This window comes from Sipha flava, unplaced genomic scaffold, assembly GCF_003268045.1.
Source record: "Sipha flava isolate LNK unplaced genomic scaffold, YSA_version1 42_pilon_pilon, whole genome shotgun sequence".
Classification (NCBI taxonomy): Eukaryota; Metazoa; Arthropoda; class Insecta; order Hemiptera; family Aphididae; genus Sipha; species Sipha flava.
Window position 1 is genome coordinate 2,765,175 of NW_020273159.1, and position 21,980 is coordinate 2,787,154.

The following is a 21,980-nucleotide window of genomic DNA, read 5'->3' on the forward strand; positions in this document are numbered from 1 at the left end:
AATCGTATTTGCAAATATTTTCTTTTTTATTATTACAGTTAAACATTAAAACATGTTATTAATAAATTTTGATACTTGTTGTCATTAGTTATCAACAGACAATGATAATTCAACAACCATATTGATAACTTATCACTTGGCTAATATTTACAAAAATAAATATAATTTTTGTTATTATTAGTTAAAAATATGAATTTTAAATAGTAGTTATTAAATATTTATATTTATCTGTGGATTGTGTTAATTTATTATTTCAAAACATGAACGATTTTAATTTATAAAATTCATCAATGGTAAGTAACAGTTACAATAATTTATTTTTTAGTCCCTAGAACTGAACGTATCACCATAGTTTAATTTTTTGAATATTATTTGTTAAAGTTTTTTAAGGAATAACTTAAATACTTATTTTGCAATTTGTTTGAAAAACAACAGAATATATAAAACATTACCAGTAAAAGTTTTATTAATTTATTCATATTTTGTTTTCGAAATTCAAATTCACAAATATGTAGTCGAAACGAGAATAATTTACCAATTAAAATATTGATAGTAAAAAGCTTACAGTAGAACCCCTCTAATCCGTCACCTTCGGGACTGGAAGTGTGGTCGGAACGCGAAAAAGGTCGTATTATCAGAATACAAAGAAACATTTGAAGACAAAATGTTACCAAATTTATTTATTAAATTATTTTAAATATTATTTTTAATTATATACATATATTGAATTAAATAAATAATAAAATAAATAAAAAGTAGATAAATAGTAAACGGGCAATTCATTTTATAAATATATCTAGCCATATATTATACATTGGAAAATCCATATTCATATTGATAATACTATGGTTAGATCAACCGAAGTGGTGGACCTGTCTTGGGCGGACGAGAGGGGTTCTACTGTATTTGTATTTTGTAGTAATAGAGTACTTTGATTTGAAAATATTTTGCCTTTTGTGAAATGAAACATTTAATTATATTTATAAATATTTAGATATAGTACATTTTTTTTAAAACCTCAAGAATTGTGCTCACAAAATATTACCAAGTAAATACATAAATCAGGATATTGTGTAGGTATCTTACTATCAAAACGTTTGATAAAAAAAAAATAAGCGTTGTGTTAATATGTTGATACTGTGACGGAGGATCGTTCTCAGTTTTTAAATCATTATCATAAGGACTAGAGATCTCTACTATTTTTGATCATATTATGTGGTGTGATACTGTGATGTTAATTTAGGTAACCGTGTTCTCAGGTAGATATTTTTGATCTCATGTTCTTATCAAAATGGTTTTGAGCAAATACGTAATACAATTTAACATCAGTGCTGTTGTAAATACAATCAACAAAAATATTTCGCTTTTAATCAGAATATTCTGTTCTGCGGATTTTATTGGATTACTGCGTCAAAGAATGTTGGTATGCATTTTACGAGGTACTGGTTAGGTCTCTTGAGTATCATAAAAATGTGATTGTTATACGTATCATTTACAAGTCGAATGCGGCGGTGACTTTTCATAAGAATAAAAAAAAAGAGGTGATATTCGTATCAGTGTTTATTTTAAGAATCAATTGGAGAGGGGAGTTAATCTTTATTACCCACCAAAGAAAAGTGTATACCATCCAGAAAATGTTTATTTATTAATTATTTTTTCTTCTATGGCATACCGAATATCTTATACCCTCCCCCCCCGGGATAGAAGGTTTGAAATAAACACTGATCCGTATGATAATTTCATGAAATTTTTTTATTCATTATAGTTGTACTGCTAACAACAGGACACCTGTTTCTATATAATTTATCAATGACGTAGTTAAGGATATTTTTTGAAGGATTTGAATGTGCATGATTGTAACGGGATTACATTTCAATTCATTGGAATTCAGTGATCGGTCGTCTATTTGTGTTAATGAAATTATATTTTTATTGTAGGTTACAGTAGTTCTAAATTGTTGACAGTCGGGATAGCTGGTATATATACCATTACTGTAGTACCTATAGTGTGTTATATATGGCTGTTTTTTATTTTTGAATTATTATTAAAATATGTATTACCCAATTATTTAATATCGTGTGAATTGAAAATGATAGATCAAATTAAAAAAATAGCAATAACATAATATTTAAATTTTTAATCGTTTTTATTGTTTGGAATAACGGTTTGATACCTAATATTATAAGGTGTATGGTACCTTAGTAATTTTATGTTTACTTAATTTTTATTGAAAAAAATTTTTTTATTGAAATATAATATGCGATATTTTAAACAATAATAATAGATCAGTTGCTGAATTACATAAACAATTATTGATTGCCAAATAATAATTATTTAATCATGCTAAATCCTCTACAATATAAAAGTTATTTATTATGCATTCATGATAGGTACATGCATTTAATTTAAAATTTAATGTAAAATTAAAGCTTTAATTGTGTTTATTATAAACCTATTTATAGGTACATATAGTGTTTATAAACGCATACATAATTCCATATAGATGATATTGATTATAGAATAATGTATTTAGTTTTTATAAATAAATATGATTCTAGGCCAAAATAGCGAAGCAATTAACACCGAAAATAAAAATAGCGAATTTTAAAATAAACGATCATGCACAATAACGCAACTGGAGTTTTTTATAATTTCTATTTTGAATACTATACATTTTAATATAGTACTTGGGTAAGTTTCAAAACTTATAAAACTGTAAAACTATAACCTATTTTATTAATAATTTAGTATTTTTAATATTATAATAAATATTTTTTAGCGGGAAGCTACTTAACTATGTGGAAATGTATTGATGTAATAAAGAAAATTCGAAATTTAGAAGAATTAAAACGAGAACAATATAATGTTATAGAACAACCAGAGATTAAAAAAAAGTACAAGAACTGTGGTAAAAGACTTCATTCGTTAATTATAAATTATAATACTAATACTAATAAGAACTTTGTAAATGTTAAGTAATTTTTCACTAAATGCCTAATTGTTGTTTCAAAATTATTATCACTAAATTGTATATTTTCGCTCTTTTTTAAAATTTACTGTTTTTATTTTCGCCATTATTAATTCGCAATTTTTACATTCGCGGTTATTTTTTCACTATTTTGGCCGGATCCCAAATAATATTAGTATTGCTTATATACTGTTTCTTTCAGGGGCGTATTTAGACTTATTTCTAGGAGGGGAGGAGGACTTAATTTTTTTCTTTTATTCGGGCTCAAAATGTACAAGTAAAATTGTTGGTAATATTTAAATTAGATGAATTCTTAATATTTGTGGTTTTTTTTTTAATCTAATACCGGATCCATTAAGAATTGACTTCTGTGTAGTTTTTTTTCCTTAACACCTGTCTGTGTTTTGAAAGTTACGCTTCTATTTTATTTGATTTTTTACTAAGTATGGACCCGACTACCTTATTTCTCTCATATTTGATGTATAATAATAGATAATAAATAAATATATATAATATATATAATAATACTAATTATAATAATAATATGTATAATATAAACATTATTATAACAAAGTACAAAATAAGTAAAAGTAAAATAAAAAACAAAAATATTTCAAACTATTGTTATTGTTATGTTTTAGTAAATATAATTATTGGTTTTGCATTTGTTAAAAGCTGTTGAAGCCTTATACTTGAAGCGTATGTAGCCAAGTAGGTCAAAAGTTCTAAAACGAAATCACTATACCTGTATTACAGACTACGTAAAACTAAGTACTTTAATTTAATTTTGAAAAGTTTACTAATTTTGAATTATATCCTATTAACATTACATGTTTTTCGCAAAGTAATTAGTCATTGTGGTTGTTGAAAACAAATTGTTTAATCTTAATTTGTCTTATTTTGAAAATAGTTAATAAGTTGAGTTGTGTTTGTGTTCAAGAACTATTCGTGACTTTTTTTGGTTCGGAAATACGTATTGGGGTTAGACTTTCACTAATGTTTTTATTAAGACAAGCATCTGGTCCCTTGTCTTTGTCAGTTGTCTCATGAAAAATACATTCCACGGGATTTATTTTTTTTGCTTTATCATCCCAAGTTTTAATTAGAAAATAGTAAAGAAATCTACGAAAAAAAAATGTGGAGTGCTTTAGTAGACTCAAAATAAAGTATGAATATGTTAAAATGTATTTAATAGGTTTAGAACAGGGCAATTTATCTTATTAATTAAACATTTTAGAATGATTAATTATTTGTAAAGGTGACCCTGTTTTATTGTCATTTTTATTTAATGAATCCTACTCCGAAATCTTATGTAGGTTTCTTTTGAATATTAGGCTGACAAATTATCATGTTACATTTAATTTGATGTTGGATAATATTTAGACGTATAACGTTGTACTATAAATAATAGACAACTTGATATTTTCGAACAGTTCGTTATTATTAAGTTTACAAGACTTTACACGTTTATAATTATATATATACACCGTATAATGATTTAAAAAAAATTATAGTCTTATATGTTAATTTATTAGTGAAGTATTTATATGTTTTTTTAAATCATTACTTATTATATTATAAATATTTAATATTATCTCTCCGGTGATTATGCTGACCTGCTTGTTGAAAACCGCGGTTGATGTTTGAGGAATGAGATTAGGTAACCAATTCGTACTTTAAAATATTAATAATATTTTCTTTTATTTACTTTTAATAATTTTATTTAAACTTCTTTTTACATTCATTAATACATGTATTTTTAATTTGTACAGAATGTTTTACAACTAATTATGTCTTTCTGCATAGATGATCTGCGTAGTCTTATACACTCGCCTTTGACCGTCTTTACAAAAGGACAACAAGAACGCGCCCTGCTAACTAAAAAACTATATTCCTTATGTATGATGTGTGTGTGTAATATCTTATCTTTAATACTTACGACTTATTATTATACTCAATGACTATCGAATATTATAATTATTTAATTATACATTCAATTTTAAAAATTATATAAATGCTTAGGCGCAAATCATTACAATCGATAAAATGTAATTTAATGGACCCTCGTGTTTCGAATCAAGAACAAAAGATTCATTCTTGCGAGCATTCGTAAACTACCCGCAGTGTCGTCGATTTTGATGAAGACGCGACGTAAAATATTGGTTATCCGACCGAGAACGTACGTCAGGGGAATAAATTGTTTCTTTTTATTCGTCGAAAAATCGTTTTACTAGAACATCGTCGTTTACTGCCATCACGTCGTGTGCATGCGTGCGTGTAGATGGTGGTTAAGCTAAACCTGATAATTGAAACCTCTTCATAATGACCTAAATATTTTCAGACTAATCTGGCTGGCCACTATGCTGTACAGCGTATATTCTATTCAGTTTGTTGCCATTCAGTTTTTTTCACTCTTCGGCGCTAAAGGACGCGAGTACACGAGTTGTTACTTTGAAGTCGTGTTTGCAACGACTCGCTTTATGTTTTGCAATCTTTTATCCATGACCCGGGGCGGCAGACAGGAGCAGGATTTTCGGGTGATGCTGTGGTGGGGGATAGGGGCATGGGTGTACATCAATCATGGATACGGTAAAGCCAATGCGCGGCTGGTACATACGCGTAACACGTGGTATTACAGTAACGCATACGTTGCAGATGCGTTGCGGTGGCGGCGGATGGCGTTTACGAGCTAAACGATAACGGCCTCGGTGGCGACAAAGTGACAGACCGTACGTGCGTGGTGTTGTGCACACTACACACGCGGTTGTTGACCCGCGACGGCACCGCGTAGCGCACAGGACCGTGTTTTCCTCCGCCGGTAAACGTGCGCGCGTTCCTCCGTACAATAGATCTTGTTTCGCACGGAGGCCGTTAATTTCGCTACGGGGTTGTGACGAGATGGAAAACGAGAAAGAAATGTACACGCGCACCACCTCTGTATTTCTGTATACACGGTGTTCGTTGCACAATACATGAATACCGCCGCACCTGAACAGTTGTACCGCCCTGTACCATTGTTTAACAACGGTCGGCAACTGGCGGACAACTGGACAACTGGATCTTTCGTAAAAAAAAAAAAATCAATTTTTATAAAGATAAAAGAAAAAAAATGGCATTTGATTTTATTTAATAAAATTATATTACGGCTCTTTCATAATTCATAGTTAATATTTAATTTTTTCTAAATATTTTCGATAATAACTAGAAAATAATGTAATAAAGCACACGTTTTCTTCGGACCACTTATATTTATTATTTTAATCTTCCAAACTCCAATAAAAGTTACTTGCCGACTCCTGCACTATTATACCTTATACTTTATTATATACAATAACAGTATAATAGGTACCGAGTGATGTATACAACATACCTACACATACTATACGTTTGTGATACGTTGTCCGCTAGGTACACGCCGTATACGTTGTTTCCTTTTCATCCCCGGTCCCGTTGCACACAAAGAGTAATATTGTCGAGTCTGTGCCACCACCCCCGCTCCTGATGTATAGGGGTTCGGTGGTGGATTATTAGAGCAATCAATAACGCGCGCGCACCCCATTCACGACGCGACGGCGACTGTAAGAGTCGCGAGTGTGTGCGTGAGCACGGGGGCGCATGCGCGCGCCTCCCTTATCACGGCACGTCCGGACGAGCGTTTCGCGCCATCCGCTCGCGTCGTGTACCCGTCGCTCGGCGACGCGCCGCTGTTCAGTATTCAGCCGTACTCTGTTCCGACATCACCCCATTGCGCATACTGTTCAAAGCACTTACACACGCGCGCGCGCGTGCTGTTCATCTCGCATACCTGCTAGCAGCTGCACGACTCGGCGGTCACAGCGAACAGAACACGGCTCCGAACAGCTCGCCGGACAGGCGTGCACGGTCCCGAACAAGTACACCGCGGTGCAGATGACACACCGGAACGTTCCCGAACACCACACACTCGGCGGCGGCCACCGTCGATAATCTTATCGCATCCTATCTCTACCATTGTCTTCGTCGCGGTCGCGCTAGCCGTATCGCAATCGCTTTTACTGCCGGGTAGGTCTCTTTTTCACGTGTTTTCTGCAGTAGTTTTTATTATAGTGCGCCGCTGTTCATGTATTTTCATGAAAATCGATGCCAGTTGATTATGTCGAATTAAACGATGTTTTGTCATTACGTTGTATTCAACGTCGAACCGGACTATTTGATTAAATTTAATTTAACATTCATTTAGAACCTATTTCATAATTTTATAAAACAGTTTTGTACTTCTTTATTCATCAAAAAAAATACCCAAGTTTAAAGAAAGTTCATTTTTTTAAATTTCGGACTCAGCATGCTTGTTTAAGTTCAGATTTTTTAATTGAGTTTAGTTGGATCTGGTTATATACAACTTGGGTTCGTTCATCGAATTTGAACTGCTTTTAAAGTTATATTCTTGAACCAATCCAGCGGTTCGTTTTACCTCTAATCTTTACTCCTTACTCCTGTTTTTCAATCGATAGTTTAGCTAGTGAGCTAGCATTTTTTTTTCTCCAAATACTTATTATTCGATCCACTCCCAAAATCTCAATTTTACAGTGAAATTCGTGGGTTATTATTAACCGATTTTACAATAAAAACCTAAATGTTTTGGAAATATTATATAACTCGAATAGTCGCTTTTCGTGTTTCCAATATAATTTTGTTTATTTTGACATTTTCAATATAAACGTTTAGTTTATAATAATTGCTAAGGAGTGAAAATAACCTTTTTGGGGGCTAGAGTGGTGTAGCCCCCCTAAATGTTTTTTTAGCCTCCCACTATTCTATTCAATATACGTTTTCCAGTTCCCCCCCAAGTAAAAAATTTAAATTGCGCCTATGATTTAGGTTGATGTCACCACATGGCAGAATAATCACGACGTGTAGTGATTTATTTTTTTCCACACGGAAGTTCCTCTTTAATGTGTCCAGTAGTAATTAAATATACGCCTTTTAATAATACATTAATTCCACCGCAAAAATTCCTTTAGTGTGACATTGATCTTATTATAGGAATGTTCAATGCACCTTTGGGCAAGTTATTCCTATTTAGTCTCAAATTATATTGAGGAGACGCAGGGGGGACGGAGTATCCCAACTAATTTTCAGAAATGCAAGCGTCCACCTACTATTATTACGTTATAATTATAAGGCTTAACAAGTTTTGGGGACTATATGATAAGCCTAAATATTACTCCTCATATATATCATATGTTTAAAGTAAAACAATCTTAAAATTTTGATTTATGTTTTTTGCTTTTTAGAATTTGGAATAAAAATGATAATTTCTTTTTGGTTTTCTTTATTTTCTACAATGTGTATGATATGTTAATTTATAATTATTAATTTTTTTATTTAATTTAACTTTAAATTGTTATGACTATTATCACATCCATTTTCGTTCAACTAAATAAAATATATTATATAATATACACTATATACATAAATAGTGATAAACTGATAACTAGTAAAAAATATAAAATAAAAACAGAATTATAAATAGCTAGATAATAATAAAATGTTGTGACATAATAATACATAAAAGATATCATAGTTATTTATTCAATTTTAATTTTTGGATTCGAGACTTTCTCAGTTTTTTCTAAAATATATCGAAGTACATAGTTGCTTAAAAATATTTTTATTTTGTATAAATTATATGTAAATTTAAAATACACGAACAATTTGGACTTATATATTCATTAATTAAAATTAATTTTCTTACTAAAGTAGTATAAACGTCTTTATAGGAAATAAATTGATTTATAAAATTAGCTAATACAGAGATTTAATCTGGTATACTTTTCTATTATTTATTTATTTGTTTTTATTTGAAAGTAATTTTATCTAATCAATAGCCGAATTTACTACTAAAATACGTATTGTACTCGTATATGTTACTCTTACTGCGTGGATAATTGGTTTAAACTGCAAACAGTATGGTCTTTTGGAAATTATGGGGTCACTTGGGAGCTTAATGTTTATGTTCATTTTTGTAACAATGTTTCTATAAGAAATGATTTTACCCGAATCCCACTTGAAAATTGCAGGTATTCTTACATTTATATTTAGGAGAAGATTGTTGCAAGAAATATATGGTTTTTAGATTCTTGAAAAATACGTTGTGAATTATTTTTTCTGTTTGATTTCGAATAAAATAAAAATCAACCAGAAGAACTTGGTACTTCATGAGGAAACGTATTTTGCATTTTAAAGTTAACGAACTAAGAAAGAAATTGAGTTTTTAGGAATAAAAATGTGGAGAGAAAAATATCCCCTTGGGATTATCTCCTAAGAAAAATAGAAAGAAAAAAAAAATTAACAAGAAACGACCAAACATCACTATTTTTAAACATGTGGTTCATATTTATATTTTATGCATTCATGACACCTATGTAGATTTGTAAAACTGTCTTATGTTTTTTTAAACTATTTTTATTTTTGAAAATATAGAAACAACTATAAAGTTAAAAGTTTCTGAGTAAATTTACATTTATATTGTGTATTTGGTAAGTCAATATGAGTGTTGACTCGTTGATTGCATTAGATTTTCATGTCATATAATAAATATCGTATTTAAATATTTTATTCGTATCATATAAAAAGTAAAATATATAATCAAAAATCATGTTTTGTTTAAAGAAGTATTATCATAATGAAATTCATGATGTTTATAATATTTATAAAATATGATATGGAAGGTAACAAATTAATAAATATAATTTAAAAATATTAATATACATAACAATATTAATACATTTGGTTACATGGTAGATTTTTTTAAATTGCTTCTTTTGATTATTTAGCTTAGTAATGTTCATGATTACATTACATAATAATTATAAGCCTGAATAATTATTATTAAAAAAAAAAAATACTTCGAATGTCCATCATAGTATTTTTGAATTTTAATTCGTCATATTTTTCCTAGTATATATTAGTGCTTATTAATATTGTTGCTTGCTGGTCAATGTATCCGAGCTAGTGCAGTGAGAGTAGAGTCCAATAATTGAGCAGCTTCGTAATCGATATATTAATATTATATATGTGAAATAAATTAACTCTAGGTTTAGAATAATAACTTTAATATAAATAATACTAAGTTAAATTAATTTAATTATTAAATAAATTGGCGTGAAAGTGAAGCTATGGTCGGACTAAAACACAGCTAAATATTGATTAATTCGGGATTTTATATACCTTGTTCTCGTGTAATACTAAGGTCCTCCCTTCTCCCAAGAGAATAATATGCTTAACCAGGCATGGTCAGGGTTTTGTTCTAAGTAGTGTTTTATATTTTAATAATTACATCGATTAGCTAAAATGCACACGTTTCTATATTAGCAGTGCCGTCCAGAGGGCAGGGCAAACGGGACACTCGCCCAGGGCCTCGTGCCTCCAAGGGCCTCGCGTTTGTACAATAATATATATATAAATACAATGTATAAATAGATTATAGATATATGGATTGAGGACCGCTATTCTGGTGTACCTATGAATTCGATATAATATTGTTGGGCCTCGAATTCTAATGATGCCCAGGGCCTTGCAAAATCTAGGAACGGCACTGCATATTAGTTATTACCTATCGTATATTTGAGTGGTCAACGCCCCACGACTGCAGCAAGTCACATTGCTACTTTCCACATGTATTTATATTTAACAAATATAGAACATCCTGTGTCGTGTATTTGCTTATTTGCTTTATCCCACGATATTTTAGTCATTGAACCAGTGCTACTGATGCCTGTATTTAATGATTATAATTAGAGCTATTTATGTGGTATTTTCTTGTATTGGTAATCGTGAGGACTTATATTTATGTATGTCCGTAACAATATTTATTTTTGTAACATCGAAAGTTGAATGTTCCAAATATAATATTACATATTTCAAGGGGTTGTAAAGTGAACAGGAGTAAAATTAAATGAAAACTAAATTTATTTCATCTATTTTCGTTAGATTTTCACTATTTCAAGGTTCACAAAATCAGCTAGTTATTTTTTTTTTCTATCCCAAAAGAATCGTTAATTCAACAAAAGTGATGGCGTGTGATGTAAGCTGTACATATTATAATATGTTTATCGAGGTTGAAAATAGTGGTTTACGTGACTTGTATACATAGTTCTTAGATTGAGACGTTGGTGCTAGTTGCTAGTCCGCATGGACAGCTTGCGTGTGATTTAGTCTTTTTTTCTCATCATAGTAGTTAATTTCAGAGAAAGCTTTCGTCTATGTTGAGACTTATGGATGAACGTATAGTGTTGAAACACAAGTGTCTACCGGCTGAGGTTTATGGCAATTGATGTGCTGTTGGTTAGTAAAGATCCCTCGTTTTGGAACTTTGAATTATTGAAGAATCGCCCACCTCCCCTACTAAAAACGACCCTTCTTGGCAACCGCGGTGCGTGGTCACGATTTCCATCCCTCGTCGTTCTAAACTTGAGGATTCTCGTATATGGGTTTGTCGTTAGAGAAAAAAAATAAAAGCGTATTTGGAGGAGGGAAAAGCGAAAAAACTTCTTACACGCACACGCACATATCGTTCCGAGGGGAATCATTCTGTCCATCATCGTTGTCGGAAGAACGTCCCTCGGGGAATTTATGTTACTCCGTCCCCGGAAAGATGTTATACACTACTATACCATATAACTACGTAGCGATTGATGATAAGATAAAAGCTTAATAAAAATAATATTGTCTTTTCGATTATGTACGACAAATAAAACGACATTGTAGAACGTGAACCATAAGTTATGTTATTTGTTTAGATATTTGTGATTTAGTTGAATATCTTATAATTTTGATCTGATATCATTTTAAATATATCATTAATATGTTGTTTAAAATGTGTATTTTATTGTTTATAAAATGAAAAATGTTTCAATATTTTTTGAGTACAGTTTATTATATTTGTATTATTTTTCGTAAAGTACTTTTTTCTAGTTATGTGCTTAAAATATATAATTTAGCTACTATTTAACTGTATTTGGTTATTAACTAACATTAAATTTATATCAGTTTTCATTACTGTACTGTAGTGATAGGTAATTAATAAAAAACTTAAAATGCAATCCAAATAAAAAAGACATTTTAATTTTATTGAAAATATGCGAGAAGTATTTTTTAAATAATTTGTTCTGATAACTTGATTATTTATATTTTTTACGTGTAATATAATTTCTAGGTACTAATATTACAATTATGAATGTAACTCGGTCTGTCTTTCACGCCTAGACCACTGAACCGATTTTGATAAAATTTGGCATGGAGATAGATTAGATCTTGGAGAAGAACATAGACTATAATTTGTCGTGAAATAAGGAAAGAGAAACTTTAGTAATATATGTTATTATTTGTGGCTATCCAAACGGAAAGTTGTTGTTATTTTGTTTTTGCTTAAACCACACCCAAAAATAATAATCTATGTATATGGAACGACGTGTATTGTATTTACAAGATGTTATGCATTCGTTAATGTTTTCCGGTAAAATACAGTAGTTTTTCGGTTCTTCTTGTTTTTTTTTGTAGATATTTTGCTTATTTTTTACTTCGATATGCCTTGCAAATACAAATTTAATCTAACGCATTGTTCAGACGGAATTGGCACTACAAAAGTTGCTAGAAGACAAGAATCTGAGAAACAGACTCAAACCCGATTGACCTTAGATGCCGAACGTCACACAGCTCAAAGAGCTGCTGAAACTGTAAGGGCAAACTCTCAAGTGCATTGGCTTTTAGATAGCGAACTTTATGCATTTCTTATAGTCACGGGAACTTAAGAGAATATTCAGGTCCTTCAGATTTAAGATGCAAAACGTCATACAGCTTAAAGGAATGCTGAGACCTGGAATGAATGTACGATGTTCAATTTCTTTCAAAATTGTTATTACTAGAACAGTAGACTTTTAAACTGTAAACAGTAGAATCTGTGAAATGTCTTTAAGTAAATAACTAATATCGTTTTACGGAAACGAAAGTTTTTGAAACATTCGATTTCGCCAAAATTTAATTCTATAACGCTTGTTAATAATTTTTGCGATTTTTCAAGTTTCTTTTTTTTTCCACGAAAAAAATCTTATGAAAAATTTTTCATCTAACTATCAAGCTTTAAGTATAGAATTAAAAATAAAGATATTTGACTACAAAAATGTAATGGATATTTGAGATTTTTAGTTTTGTCAAAATGTAATAATTAATAATTATTATAATTATTAAAATTAATATTTTGATTTTAATATTTACTCATTGAGGAATATGTAAAATAATATAATATAAATTTTTAAAATATTTGTAAATATTAAGCTATACAATGATTATTGTCTTTTTGAAACCTATTTTTATTTACATAGCAATTGTAATTAATTTAATGTATAAGAGAAAATATTTCTTGAAGGAGGCAGGATAATTCAGATATTACTGAATATATCATATAATTAATAAAAGTTTAAATTAAAGATTTATTTATTAAATTTCATTCTAATTTATATGATAATTAACTATAAGTTATATTTATTTTGTAAACGTGTTATTCTCATTTATAAAACCATTTATTATTGGAAATACGATATCATATCATAATATACCTACTATCCAATTCAATGTTGAACCTTCAAGTGTATAAGATATTTTTTTATATTTATTTATTTAAAAAATGATCAAAAAGTTGAAAAGTACAGTAACTATAGAATATTTTTTTGAATGAACCTGCTCTGTGAAGAAGTTTGTGTTAAGTTTGAAATTTAAAACCATTAAAACTATATATAGTTTGCGTTAGTTAATTAACACCTTAGGTTAATTAACCTTAGCATAATTCTTATTAATTTATTATTACTTGTTAACCACTATTATCAATTGGCGTATAGTATTTCTTATTTACACATTTTCTACAACAGGTAGTAGCAATTATGGTATTTTCAACGAACATATTTTGTTGGTGAGGCATTTCAATTAATGCTACCAGTCGCGTGTTAAACAATCATTATGAGTTTTAGTCCTATTATTCAATTATTTTATTATTTTTTTTTATTAACTTGAAAAGAAGATAAGATATAATATCTTATAATATTTAATTTTCAGTTTTTATGATATATTTTAAATATTATTTACATTTGTGTAATAATGTAATAATGAATAATTAACCATTATGAATATACATTTCGATCTTTTATAGCAAATATTACTGTAATAGTGTAATATAAAATTTGTCATCAGTATAAATTGATAATTGAATTGACTTTAAAAAAAAGTATATCTATATATTAAATTAATAAGTATAAATTAATCTTATTCTATGCTGAGAATATACACATTTGAAAAAACTGATTTGTTTCGACTGTTAAGATAGTGTTTCCCAACCTGGGGTGAATTAATACATTGATCTTGGGACACATTAGTCATCATAGAGTGCATAAATTATTACTATCAATGAAAAAATAAATAATAGTCATAATATATATATTTTTATATTAAGCTTTTACGGTCCATTTAGCCATAATATATATTATATCATTTTATTTGTGAAATACAAAAAAAAGGTTAATACATTTTTCAATTTATGGGAGAGGTGTGAGATATTTAAAAATTCACAAGTGGGATATAAATATTATATATTAAAGTATTTAGCGTTCACTGCTTTAAGTAGTTATGCCAATTTTATAATTATAGTTAAATCAAATTTTAAACGTGATGATAGAAACGTAAGGTCATAATTAAATATTTGGTTTTTTCGGAATATATTATGGTATTGAAAATTGTTAGGACTTTATTTTTTTTTTACTTTCGATTTGAGAATTTTTGAGAACTGTTTCTAATACTGTAAACAACTAAATATTTATTAATAGTCTCGTACCATTCGTAATTAATTATGTCTCAATTTCTTTACTGATGTTGTAAGATTTTCTTATTTATTAATTGTTCAGTAATATGTGGACTCCGGTAACAACTACAAGCGACAGTAGCGTTCCGCCGACAAGATCCAAACATAGCGCTGCTGTTCATGGCAACCACATTTATGTGGTCGGTGGTCGGAATGGAAATTGGCCTCTAAAAGACATATGGAGATACGCTCTGTGTAAGTATAACACGTAGTCTGAATACAAATTGCCACTAATTTAATTTTGACATAATGTACAACAATCGAATTACAATTCCTCTTGTGATTAATATGTTGGTATAAGGAGGGTTTGTATTTTTAAATTATTGTATCTTTAATTAAAAAAGGGTGTTTTCTTTTGAAAAACGAATTAAAAATAATGATATTTTTACAAGAAAATACTGTTTATATTTACTTGAATTAATTGCTTATGAACATCAATATATGTACATACATAATTGTGTATTATAAATACATTTTTTTCGTTCTAACATTAGTTTTGTAACCAAAAATAAATAAATAATAAATTCCTTTAAATAAATGCCTTTAGTTTTTGGAGCAATAATATATTGTATATTATTTTTACTTAGGTCATACAATTTAGTAAATACTTTTAAACAATTACAAGAAAAAAATTATTAATATTAAATTAGTTTACACAATACAATTACAATTGAAAAATGCACATATCGTTTTTTTAATGTAGTTTTGAAATTGTTTTTATACACCTACTTTAAAAGTTGAATGTTTTTAAAATATGTATACATGAGAAGAAAAACATAGAAAACAATATTGATTACAAAGTAAAAATTCAAATTCAAAAGTTTGTTTTCACATGTATATTTAACTATTTTTACATGGTATATTTTTATTCATACCATAAAATTATTGCTAAATCAAAACGTGTAAGTATGTAGTATTAAAACCATAGTTTAGCCCAAATAAGCACGTAAATTTTCATTTGACATTTTAAGTAATTTATGTTTGTTATTTTATAAGTATAGTACTGTCTAAGGTAATCCAAAACGATTAATGTACTGTATAATATTATACCATGTTATTCATGATTTCCCTTATTCATTTTCTGAAATTTGCAGCAAATAACACCTGGGAACAGTTGCATCCGACAGGAGATACATTGCAGAATTTGCAAGAACACACGGCAGTCGTTTATCAAGACAAAGTCTACGTATTCGGCGGAGAAGTGGGATTTTCATCCGCCTCCGAGTCTCCACTATGGTCCTACAGTATTAAGGTAATACATATTATATTAGGAGAATAAACTTTTTTAAAAATAAAAGAATGTAGTAACTACTGTATTAACATTGGTTGATAATAGAAGCTTTTATAATTTTATATGTGTGTAAAGTAAATTTGCGTACCATAAGAAAATACATTAATAAAATTAGTGGAATTTAATTGTTATAAACTTAGTGATTAATTTTCTCACTGTAAATGGAATTGGTTTGTTAGTGATCCCTAATCTCTAACCTGGGGTTGTCGTTGCTTTCCCCGATATTAATAAATTGTTTATCTATGTGTACATAGTTTTTTTCAGAATAAATTAATCATTAATTATTTATAAACCATTACCAAGTGTCTACGTAGATGACTTAAATAAAGAAATTAATCGTGTCGAGTGTTAATAAAACAGTCAATTTCTACGTTTTTGTCAAATAAGTAGTGTATTTTATTTTACTGAATTACATTTTTTTTCGATAATTCGTAAAAATATTATATTTTAAGCAGTGTAAATGGAGTATAAATGTATTAGCAACTAGTTTATATCACAGGTTACATAAACTATGTGAATATATTAACATCTTTAATATAAAAATTAAATATGAACTGTCCTGTTAATACTTATATAATATGTAAAATGTGAATACATAAACTGTTGTTAATTCCCATGATGATAACTATTGCTCTATATTTTCTTAATGTACTTTGAGACTAATATTTTTTTATTGTTATGATATTTTAATTACCTGTTTTTATTATTTAAGTTATTCTTATTAAATCCTAAATAAAAATATCAAGTTATTTAATACCAAGTATAGTCTTACTCTACAAAAAAGCAAATTGTATAAAAATTACAGTTTGATATAAATTTATGTAGTATATATATTAAAATTTATATACCCGAAGACCAATTTTAAGTTCATTTGTAGTTGTAACTAATATAGACACTAATATTAATATATTTTTTTTTTGAATATTACCAAGTGAAATATTGAGTATTATGTAGTATGTATCAAGGAAAAATCTAAATATTTCACATATAATATAGCATAGCAATTTTATATTAATTAATGATTGATTAATACAAGTATGTATATGGATTAGATTATTTTATGTTTTATTTAGGTATAATCATTACAACACAATTAATTATATTGGAGATATATTGTATAATAAAATAATAAATAAATGTTAATTTGAAATAAATCTAAATTTTCTCGGAATAAATTTTGATACTTGCTGTGGATAAGCCATCATATTTTGCATATTTGGTATTTTATCTGCTCGGAGCTTCATCTGTTCACGTAGATGATTTCCCAATTTTTCTGCGTCTTCTGAGCTAATTGGTAATGAGTTCAATTGTTTTAAAATTGAGTCTTGGAATCGAGCTCTCATACCCATCACCATATGGAAATATTGCATCATCTTTTCAGTGTTTTCCGCATAACTCATCAAATTGTCGACAAGGTTGTTTCTAATACTATCACTATTGTTCTCACTTATATTTTTAATATCTTCTAAAATATCAGACATATCTTTGTTTGAGTCCGTGAAATACGTCATCATATTTTGTACCGCTTTATTGAGTTGTTCTTCTGGTTCTGTGGCTTTCTCTATAAAACTGTTAGCGGTTTCGGCGGCAGTTTCTATGTCTGCGTTGGCGGTATTGGATCCCGTATCGACTGTAGAATCGATATCTGAATCTACTGAATTTTCAAGACTTGCGTTATTTGAATCTTCTTCACTTTGAGCGACAGCAATGGTAAAAACGAATGAAAGTGCAACGACGAAAACAAGTAATTGGTTCATGATGATTTTTGATATTGCAGTGGTAATAGATACACTTGACAATGATTACTAAACGACTGTAACTAGTACCTCTAAGTTAAGACTTTTATACATAGAACAAAAATTGACACAGATGGTCAGACAGAAGCCCATTATTAAACTTTTTGTAATTACTTTAATGAGTTTTTAAATTGACTTAACAGTTTTTAAAGAATAGAAACTGTTATCTAATTTAGGTTAATTTAGTATGTAATCTAGTTAATATTGTTTATTTAGCTGAAAATATATACAGTTAATTACCACGCTAAATATTTTAATTATTGTTGAGTAGGTACCTATCTTATTTATGATTTTTACCATGTGAAATAATTATTATAGATGTTTAAAATATTTTTTATTTAATTTAAATTAGTATAAAAATATTTAATTAAATTATGTAGTAAATATTACTGTTTAAATACTCTGCGTAAAACAATTTAGATATTGAATTTATTAAACTTATTAAATCGCATATAATTTACTATGAATTTACTGTAAATTAAAAATATTTTTGGATTTTCTGTATTCATTCTCCCAATGATATAATTGCATTGAAACTATTAAAATATAGTTGTTTTCTTAATTATTTAAATATTAAAATGTAAAAGATAGTAATATTTGAAATCTTTTAGTAAGCTTTTCGATAAATGTTAGCAAAAAATAAGAATTTTTTTACAAAAATTATGATGCAACCTGACAATAATCTGAATATATTCCCTTACCAAAAACCCATCATAAAAGCTCATGGTGTAACTTAAGGACATTATTCCGTTTCAGTTATATAATATCTATCATTTCTCCCTCTTTATTCATCCATAGTTGAGTTTTTTCACTTCCTTCCTTTAGCAAAAAGGCCCAAAGCAATAAAAATTGTTCTTGACGACATCTTATGAGGGGAATGGACATAGAAGAGACATAGGGTCTCTTCTGGTAGGACCATCTAATCGATTTGCTTTTATGGCAGCACTTTGCACTGTCAACCATTTAAGATTTTGAACACTTCAACTGTAATTTTAAATAACGAATAATAATTTCCATTATTTGACAATTTTGGATCTCAATTCAATAATTTTAATTTATAATAAGGAAACAGTAGTGCTACAAACATTTTTTTTTGTGATCTTAAAAATTATTTTTCAATTAATCAATTGGTAATGCATTCAAATGAGTGTAAAAAATTTCATGGTCGAAAAATATAAATTAAGTAAAAAATAATTATATTCTTTGTTTATGACTATACTTTTAAACATACATTTTCATTAAATATTAACTAATAACATTATTAGCTCTGAATATTACTGATCGTGAATACTCAATTACTTTTTTTACATTAATTTAATATTGTATAAAAATTAAATAATACTTTTTTTATAATTTTCAGAAAATATCGATTCTAGACCTTTGAAATACTTGGTAGTAAAAATATCTTATACTATCTTTAAATCTTTAAAAGGAAATTTATATTGGCGATTTAGGTTATGGAATGAATATAGTTACTTTATGACTTTTGGTTATGAAACTTAACGTAAAGCTGTCAAACATTAAATTCTAGTTCAAAATATTTTAGTAGACGATGTAACTGTATTTTTTTCATACTATATCGAAGTTATACATTTTGAATATACGAATATATTCAATGTTTAAATTATTTAAAAATATTAAACAACATAATTCTAAGTTGTAATAAATAATTCTTCCTTGAGTAATTAAATAGTTTTCTTTGCAGATTAAGGTTTAATTAACATGAAAGTTTCCAGTAATATTTTTGAATTTTTTAATTAAAATAAAAAATGTTGATAACTTTTTTTAGAAAAGTATTACTATGGATCATTTTTTTTTAAAAAAAGTTTGTATTTTGTTCAAATCTATAACATTTTGATTAGTATTTGTTATATAATTGCATGTTATGTATAAATAAACAATTGTATATTATTAAAATACGCTTAATTCAAAATACACTTAATTCTACTTAGAGAAAAGTAGCTTAGAATTAGCATAACTATAACAATATATATAGTTTAGAAAAAAAAATATATAAAAAAACTGTAAAAAAGTTGAAGAAGTTTTTCGAAGGTTGAAAATTTAAAAAAATGTGACTGAAAAATAATTTTGGCATTAGAAATTTGAAACTCATCCAGGGAAGTGGCAAGTAAGAAACATTGATTCAAACTTTTAACTATTTTCGAAGACTCCAGTTTATTTTTTTATCACATTTCTTAATTTTATATATATACAGTTTTATTTTACTTAAAATCAAAGTTATACTATAAGGTATGAATATAAAATAAATTCCATATAAGGTATTGATTTTCTTTACTAACCATAAAATTTACCTCTTAAATTATAATTTTATTTAAAATTGGATAATTATTGTCATATTTAATTTGAAATATATATTTTCTGAAAATCGTTTAAATTCTCTATCTACTAATTGGTATTACTTTAGATGGTTATAATATTGACTATATTAACTGTTTATATTTTAATAAATAAATAATTTATTCTTATTTTATTTTTATTTTAGGTTGTAAATAAACATTAATATATAACTTAAATATCGTAAAACAATTCTCAATATTGTGTAACATTAATTCGGGTCTAGTTGTAAATTGGGAACAATTACCTCTATAAACAAATTATAATTTGAATATTAACACATTTAGTTTTATTTCAAATATATATAAATATTTTACTTTTTAATATATATCTTAATTCATTGTTTTATTAGATAAATTAACCTTGAATATTGGATTAATTATACATACATTTTTTTTAATTTTTTTTTTTTTTTTATATAAATACATTTATAAAACAATCTTTCTATAAATAATTGGTGTATTTGAATTATGAATGATATAATTTTTTTTAAATCAATTATATATTATATTAGTTGTATTATATTATTAAAATTCTTGTAAATCATTAATTACATAGAGTCATGCAAATATACCGGAAGTTTGTAGTGCACAAGAAAAACGTCTAGAAAAATGTTCTAAGCAATTGATATCATCTTGGAGGGATATTATTTATTTATATATGTAAGGATTCAGAATTTTAGAACACCGAATCTTCCAACTAAACCTATAAGTTTTGTTGAATGGGGTATAGTGGTAGTAATCCCCAACACTGCTTACATAGTCATGAAAGCATGCATTTCAACTTTGATTTAGAGTATTGTCTTGGATATACTAAAATATTTACAAAATTATTTTGGGTTTGTTTTTCATAGATATTTTCAAACTATGACCTTAAAAGTATACAACACAAAAAAAAAAATATAAAATTTAATTTTCCTGTGGTTTTTTTTAATCTTTAGGGTCTCGCTTTTATTTATTACTCGTCCTTAAGTTACCTTTAATATGCCTGATGTTTATGTATTAATAAATTTCAGATTTAAGTTTAATGTAATACCGATTATTATACTATAAAATATCTAGATTTATAGCTTATTATACTGAATTGATCCATATAGCATAATAACAGTTAAAGTATTTAGCAATATGTATTTTTAATGACTTAATTACGATAGATCATATATTGCAGGGGCGGTCAAACGGTCCATGGCGGACGATTTCAGAGTCGATCATGTTAGAATTTATTTTTAGGCTACATGCACGAAAATTAATCGTGGTGGTTATAAATAAATTATCGATAAGTTTTATCTGTATAGTTTTTATCTTTTATTCTGGTTTATAAAAAAATGTTTCTAGAAAGTCGGTCTTCAAAGGTGAAGTATATTTTTAGTAGATCGTGGTCGAAAAAAGTTTGGTCGCCTCTGATATATAGTATATCATAAATACATAATAGCAACATTTACTGACCCTTAGAACTCAAATTAAATTTCTATTGTATTTTGTAAATTAGTTAAGTTATAGTTAGTATTTTAGTGAAAAAAATCATTGGATTAATTTAACATTACACCAAAATATACCATAAATGGTATATTTTTTTTAAACGGGATTTTTAAGAATAATTTTACATAAAAGTAAACAAGCAGGATTGAACTTAAATCATAAAAAACTAATCAGTGATTAGTATTTTGTTATAAGTGTTTTTAAA

General features: G+C 27.6%; 2 protein-coding genes across 4 annotated transcripts in view; one reads left to right on the forward strand and one right to left on the reverse strand.

Moving 5' to 3' along the window:
* Nucleotides 1–252: 252 nt before the first annotated feature.
* Nucleotides 253–21,980, forward strand: part of LOC112689099 — a 30,691-nt gene continuing 8,963 nt past the window's right edge. Inside the window, exons 1-5 of one of the 3 annotated variants that reach the window (XM_025562618.1) lie at nt 253–293; nt 2,559–2,691; nt 2,780–2,908; nt 14,899–15,050; nt 15,950–16,107. In XM_025562618.1, the coding sequence (XP_025418403.1) occupies nt 14,903–15,050; nt 15,950–16,107 (306 nt within the window). In that variant the 5' untranslated portion in view covers nt 253–293; nt 2,559–2,691; nt 2,780–2,908; nt 14,899–14,902. Of the gene's footprint in view, nt 294–2,558; nt 2,692–2,779; nt 2,909–6,665; nt 7,010–14,898; nt 15,051–15,949; nt 16,108–21,980 lie in introns of those variants that run through there. The other 2 variants (XM_025562619.1, XM_025562617.1) reach the window with 2 other exon arrangements.
* On the reverse strand, nt 17,249–17,982 carry LOC112689100. Its single transcript, XM_025562620.1, has one exon. The coding sequence runs from the start codon at nt 17,901–17,903 to the stop codon at nt 17,286–17,288; it is 618 nt and encodes a 205-aa protein (XP_025418405.1). The 5' UTR covers nt 17,904–17,982; the 3' UTR covers nt 17,249–17,285.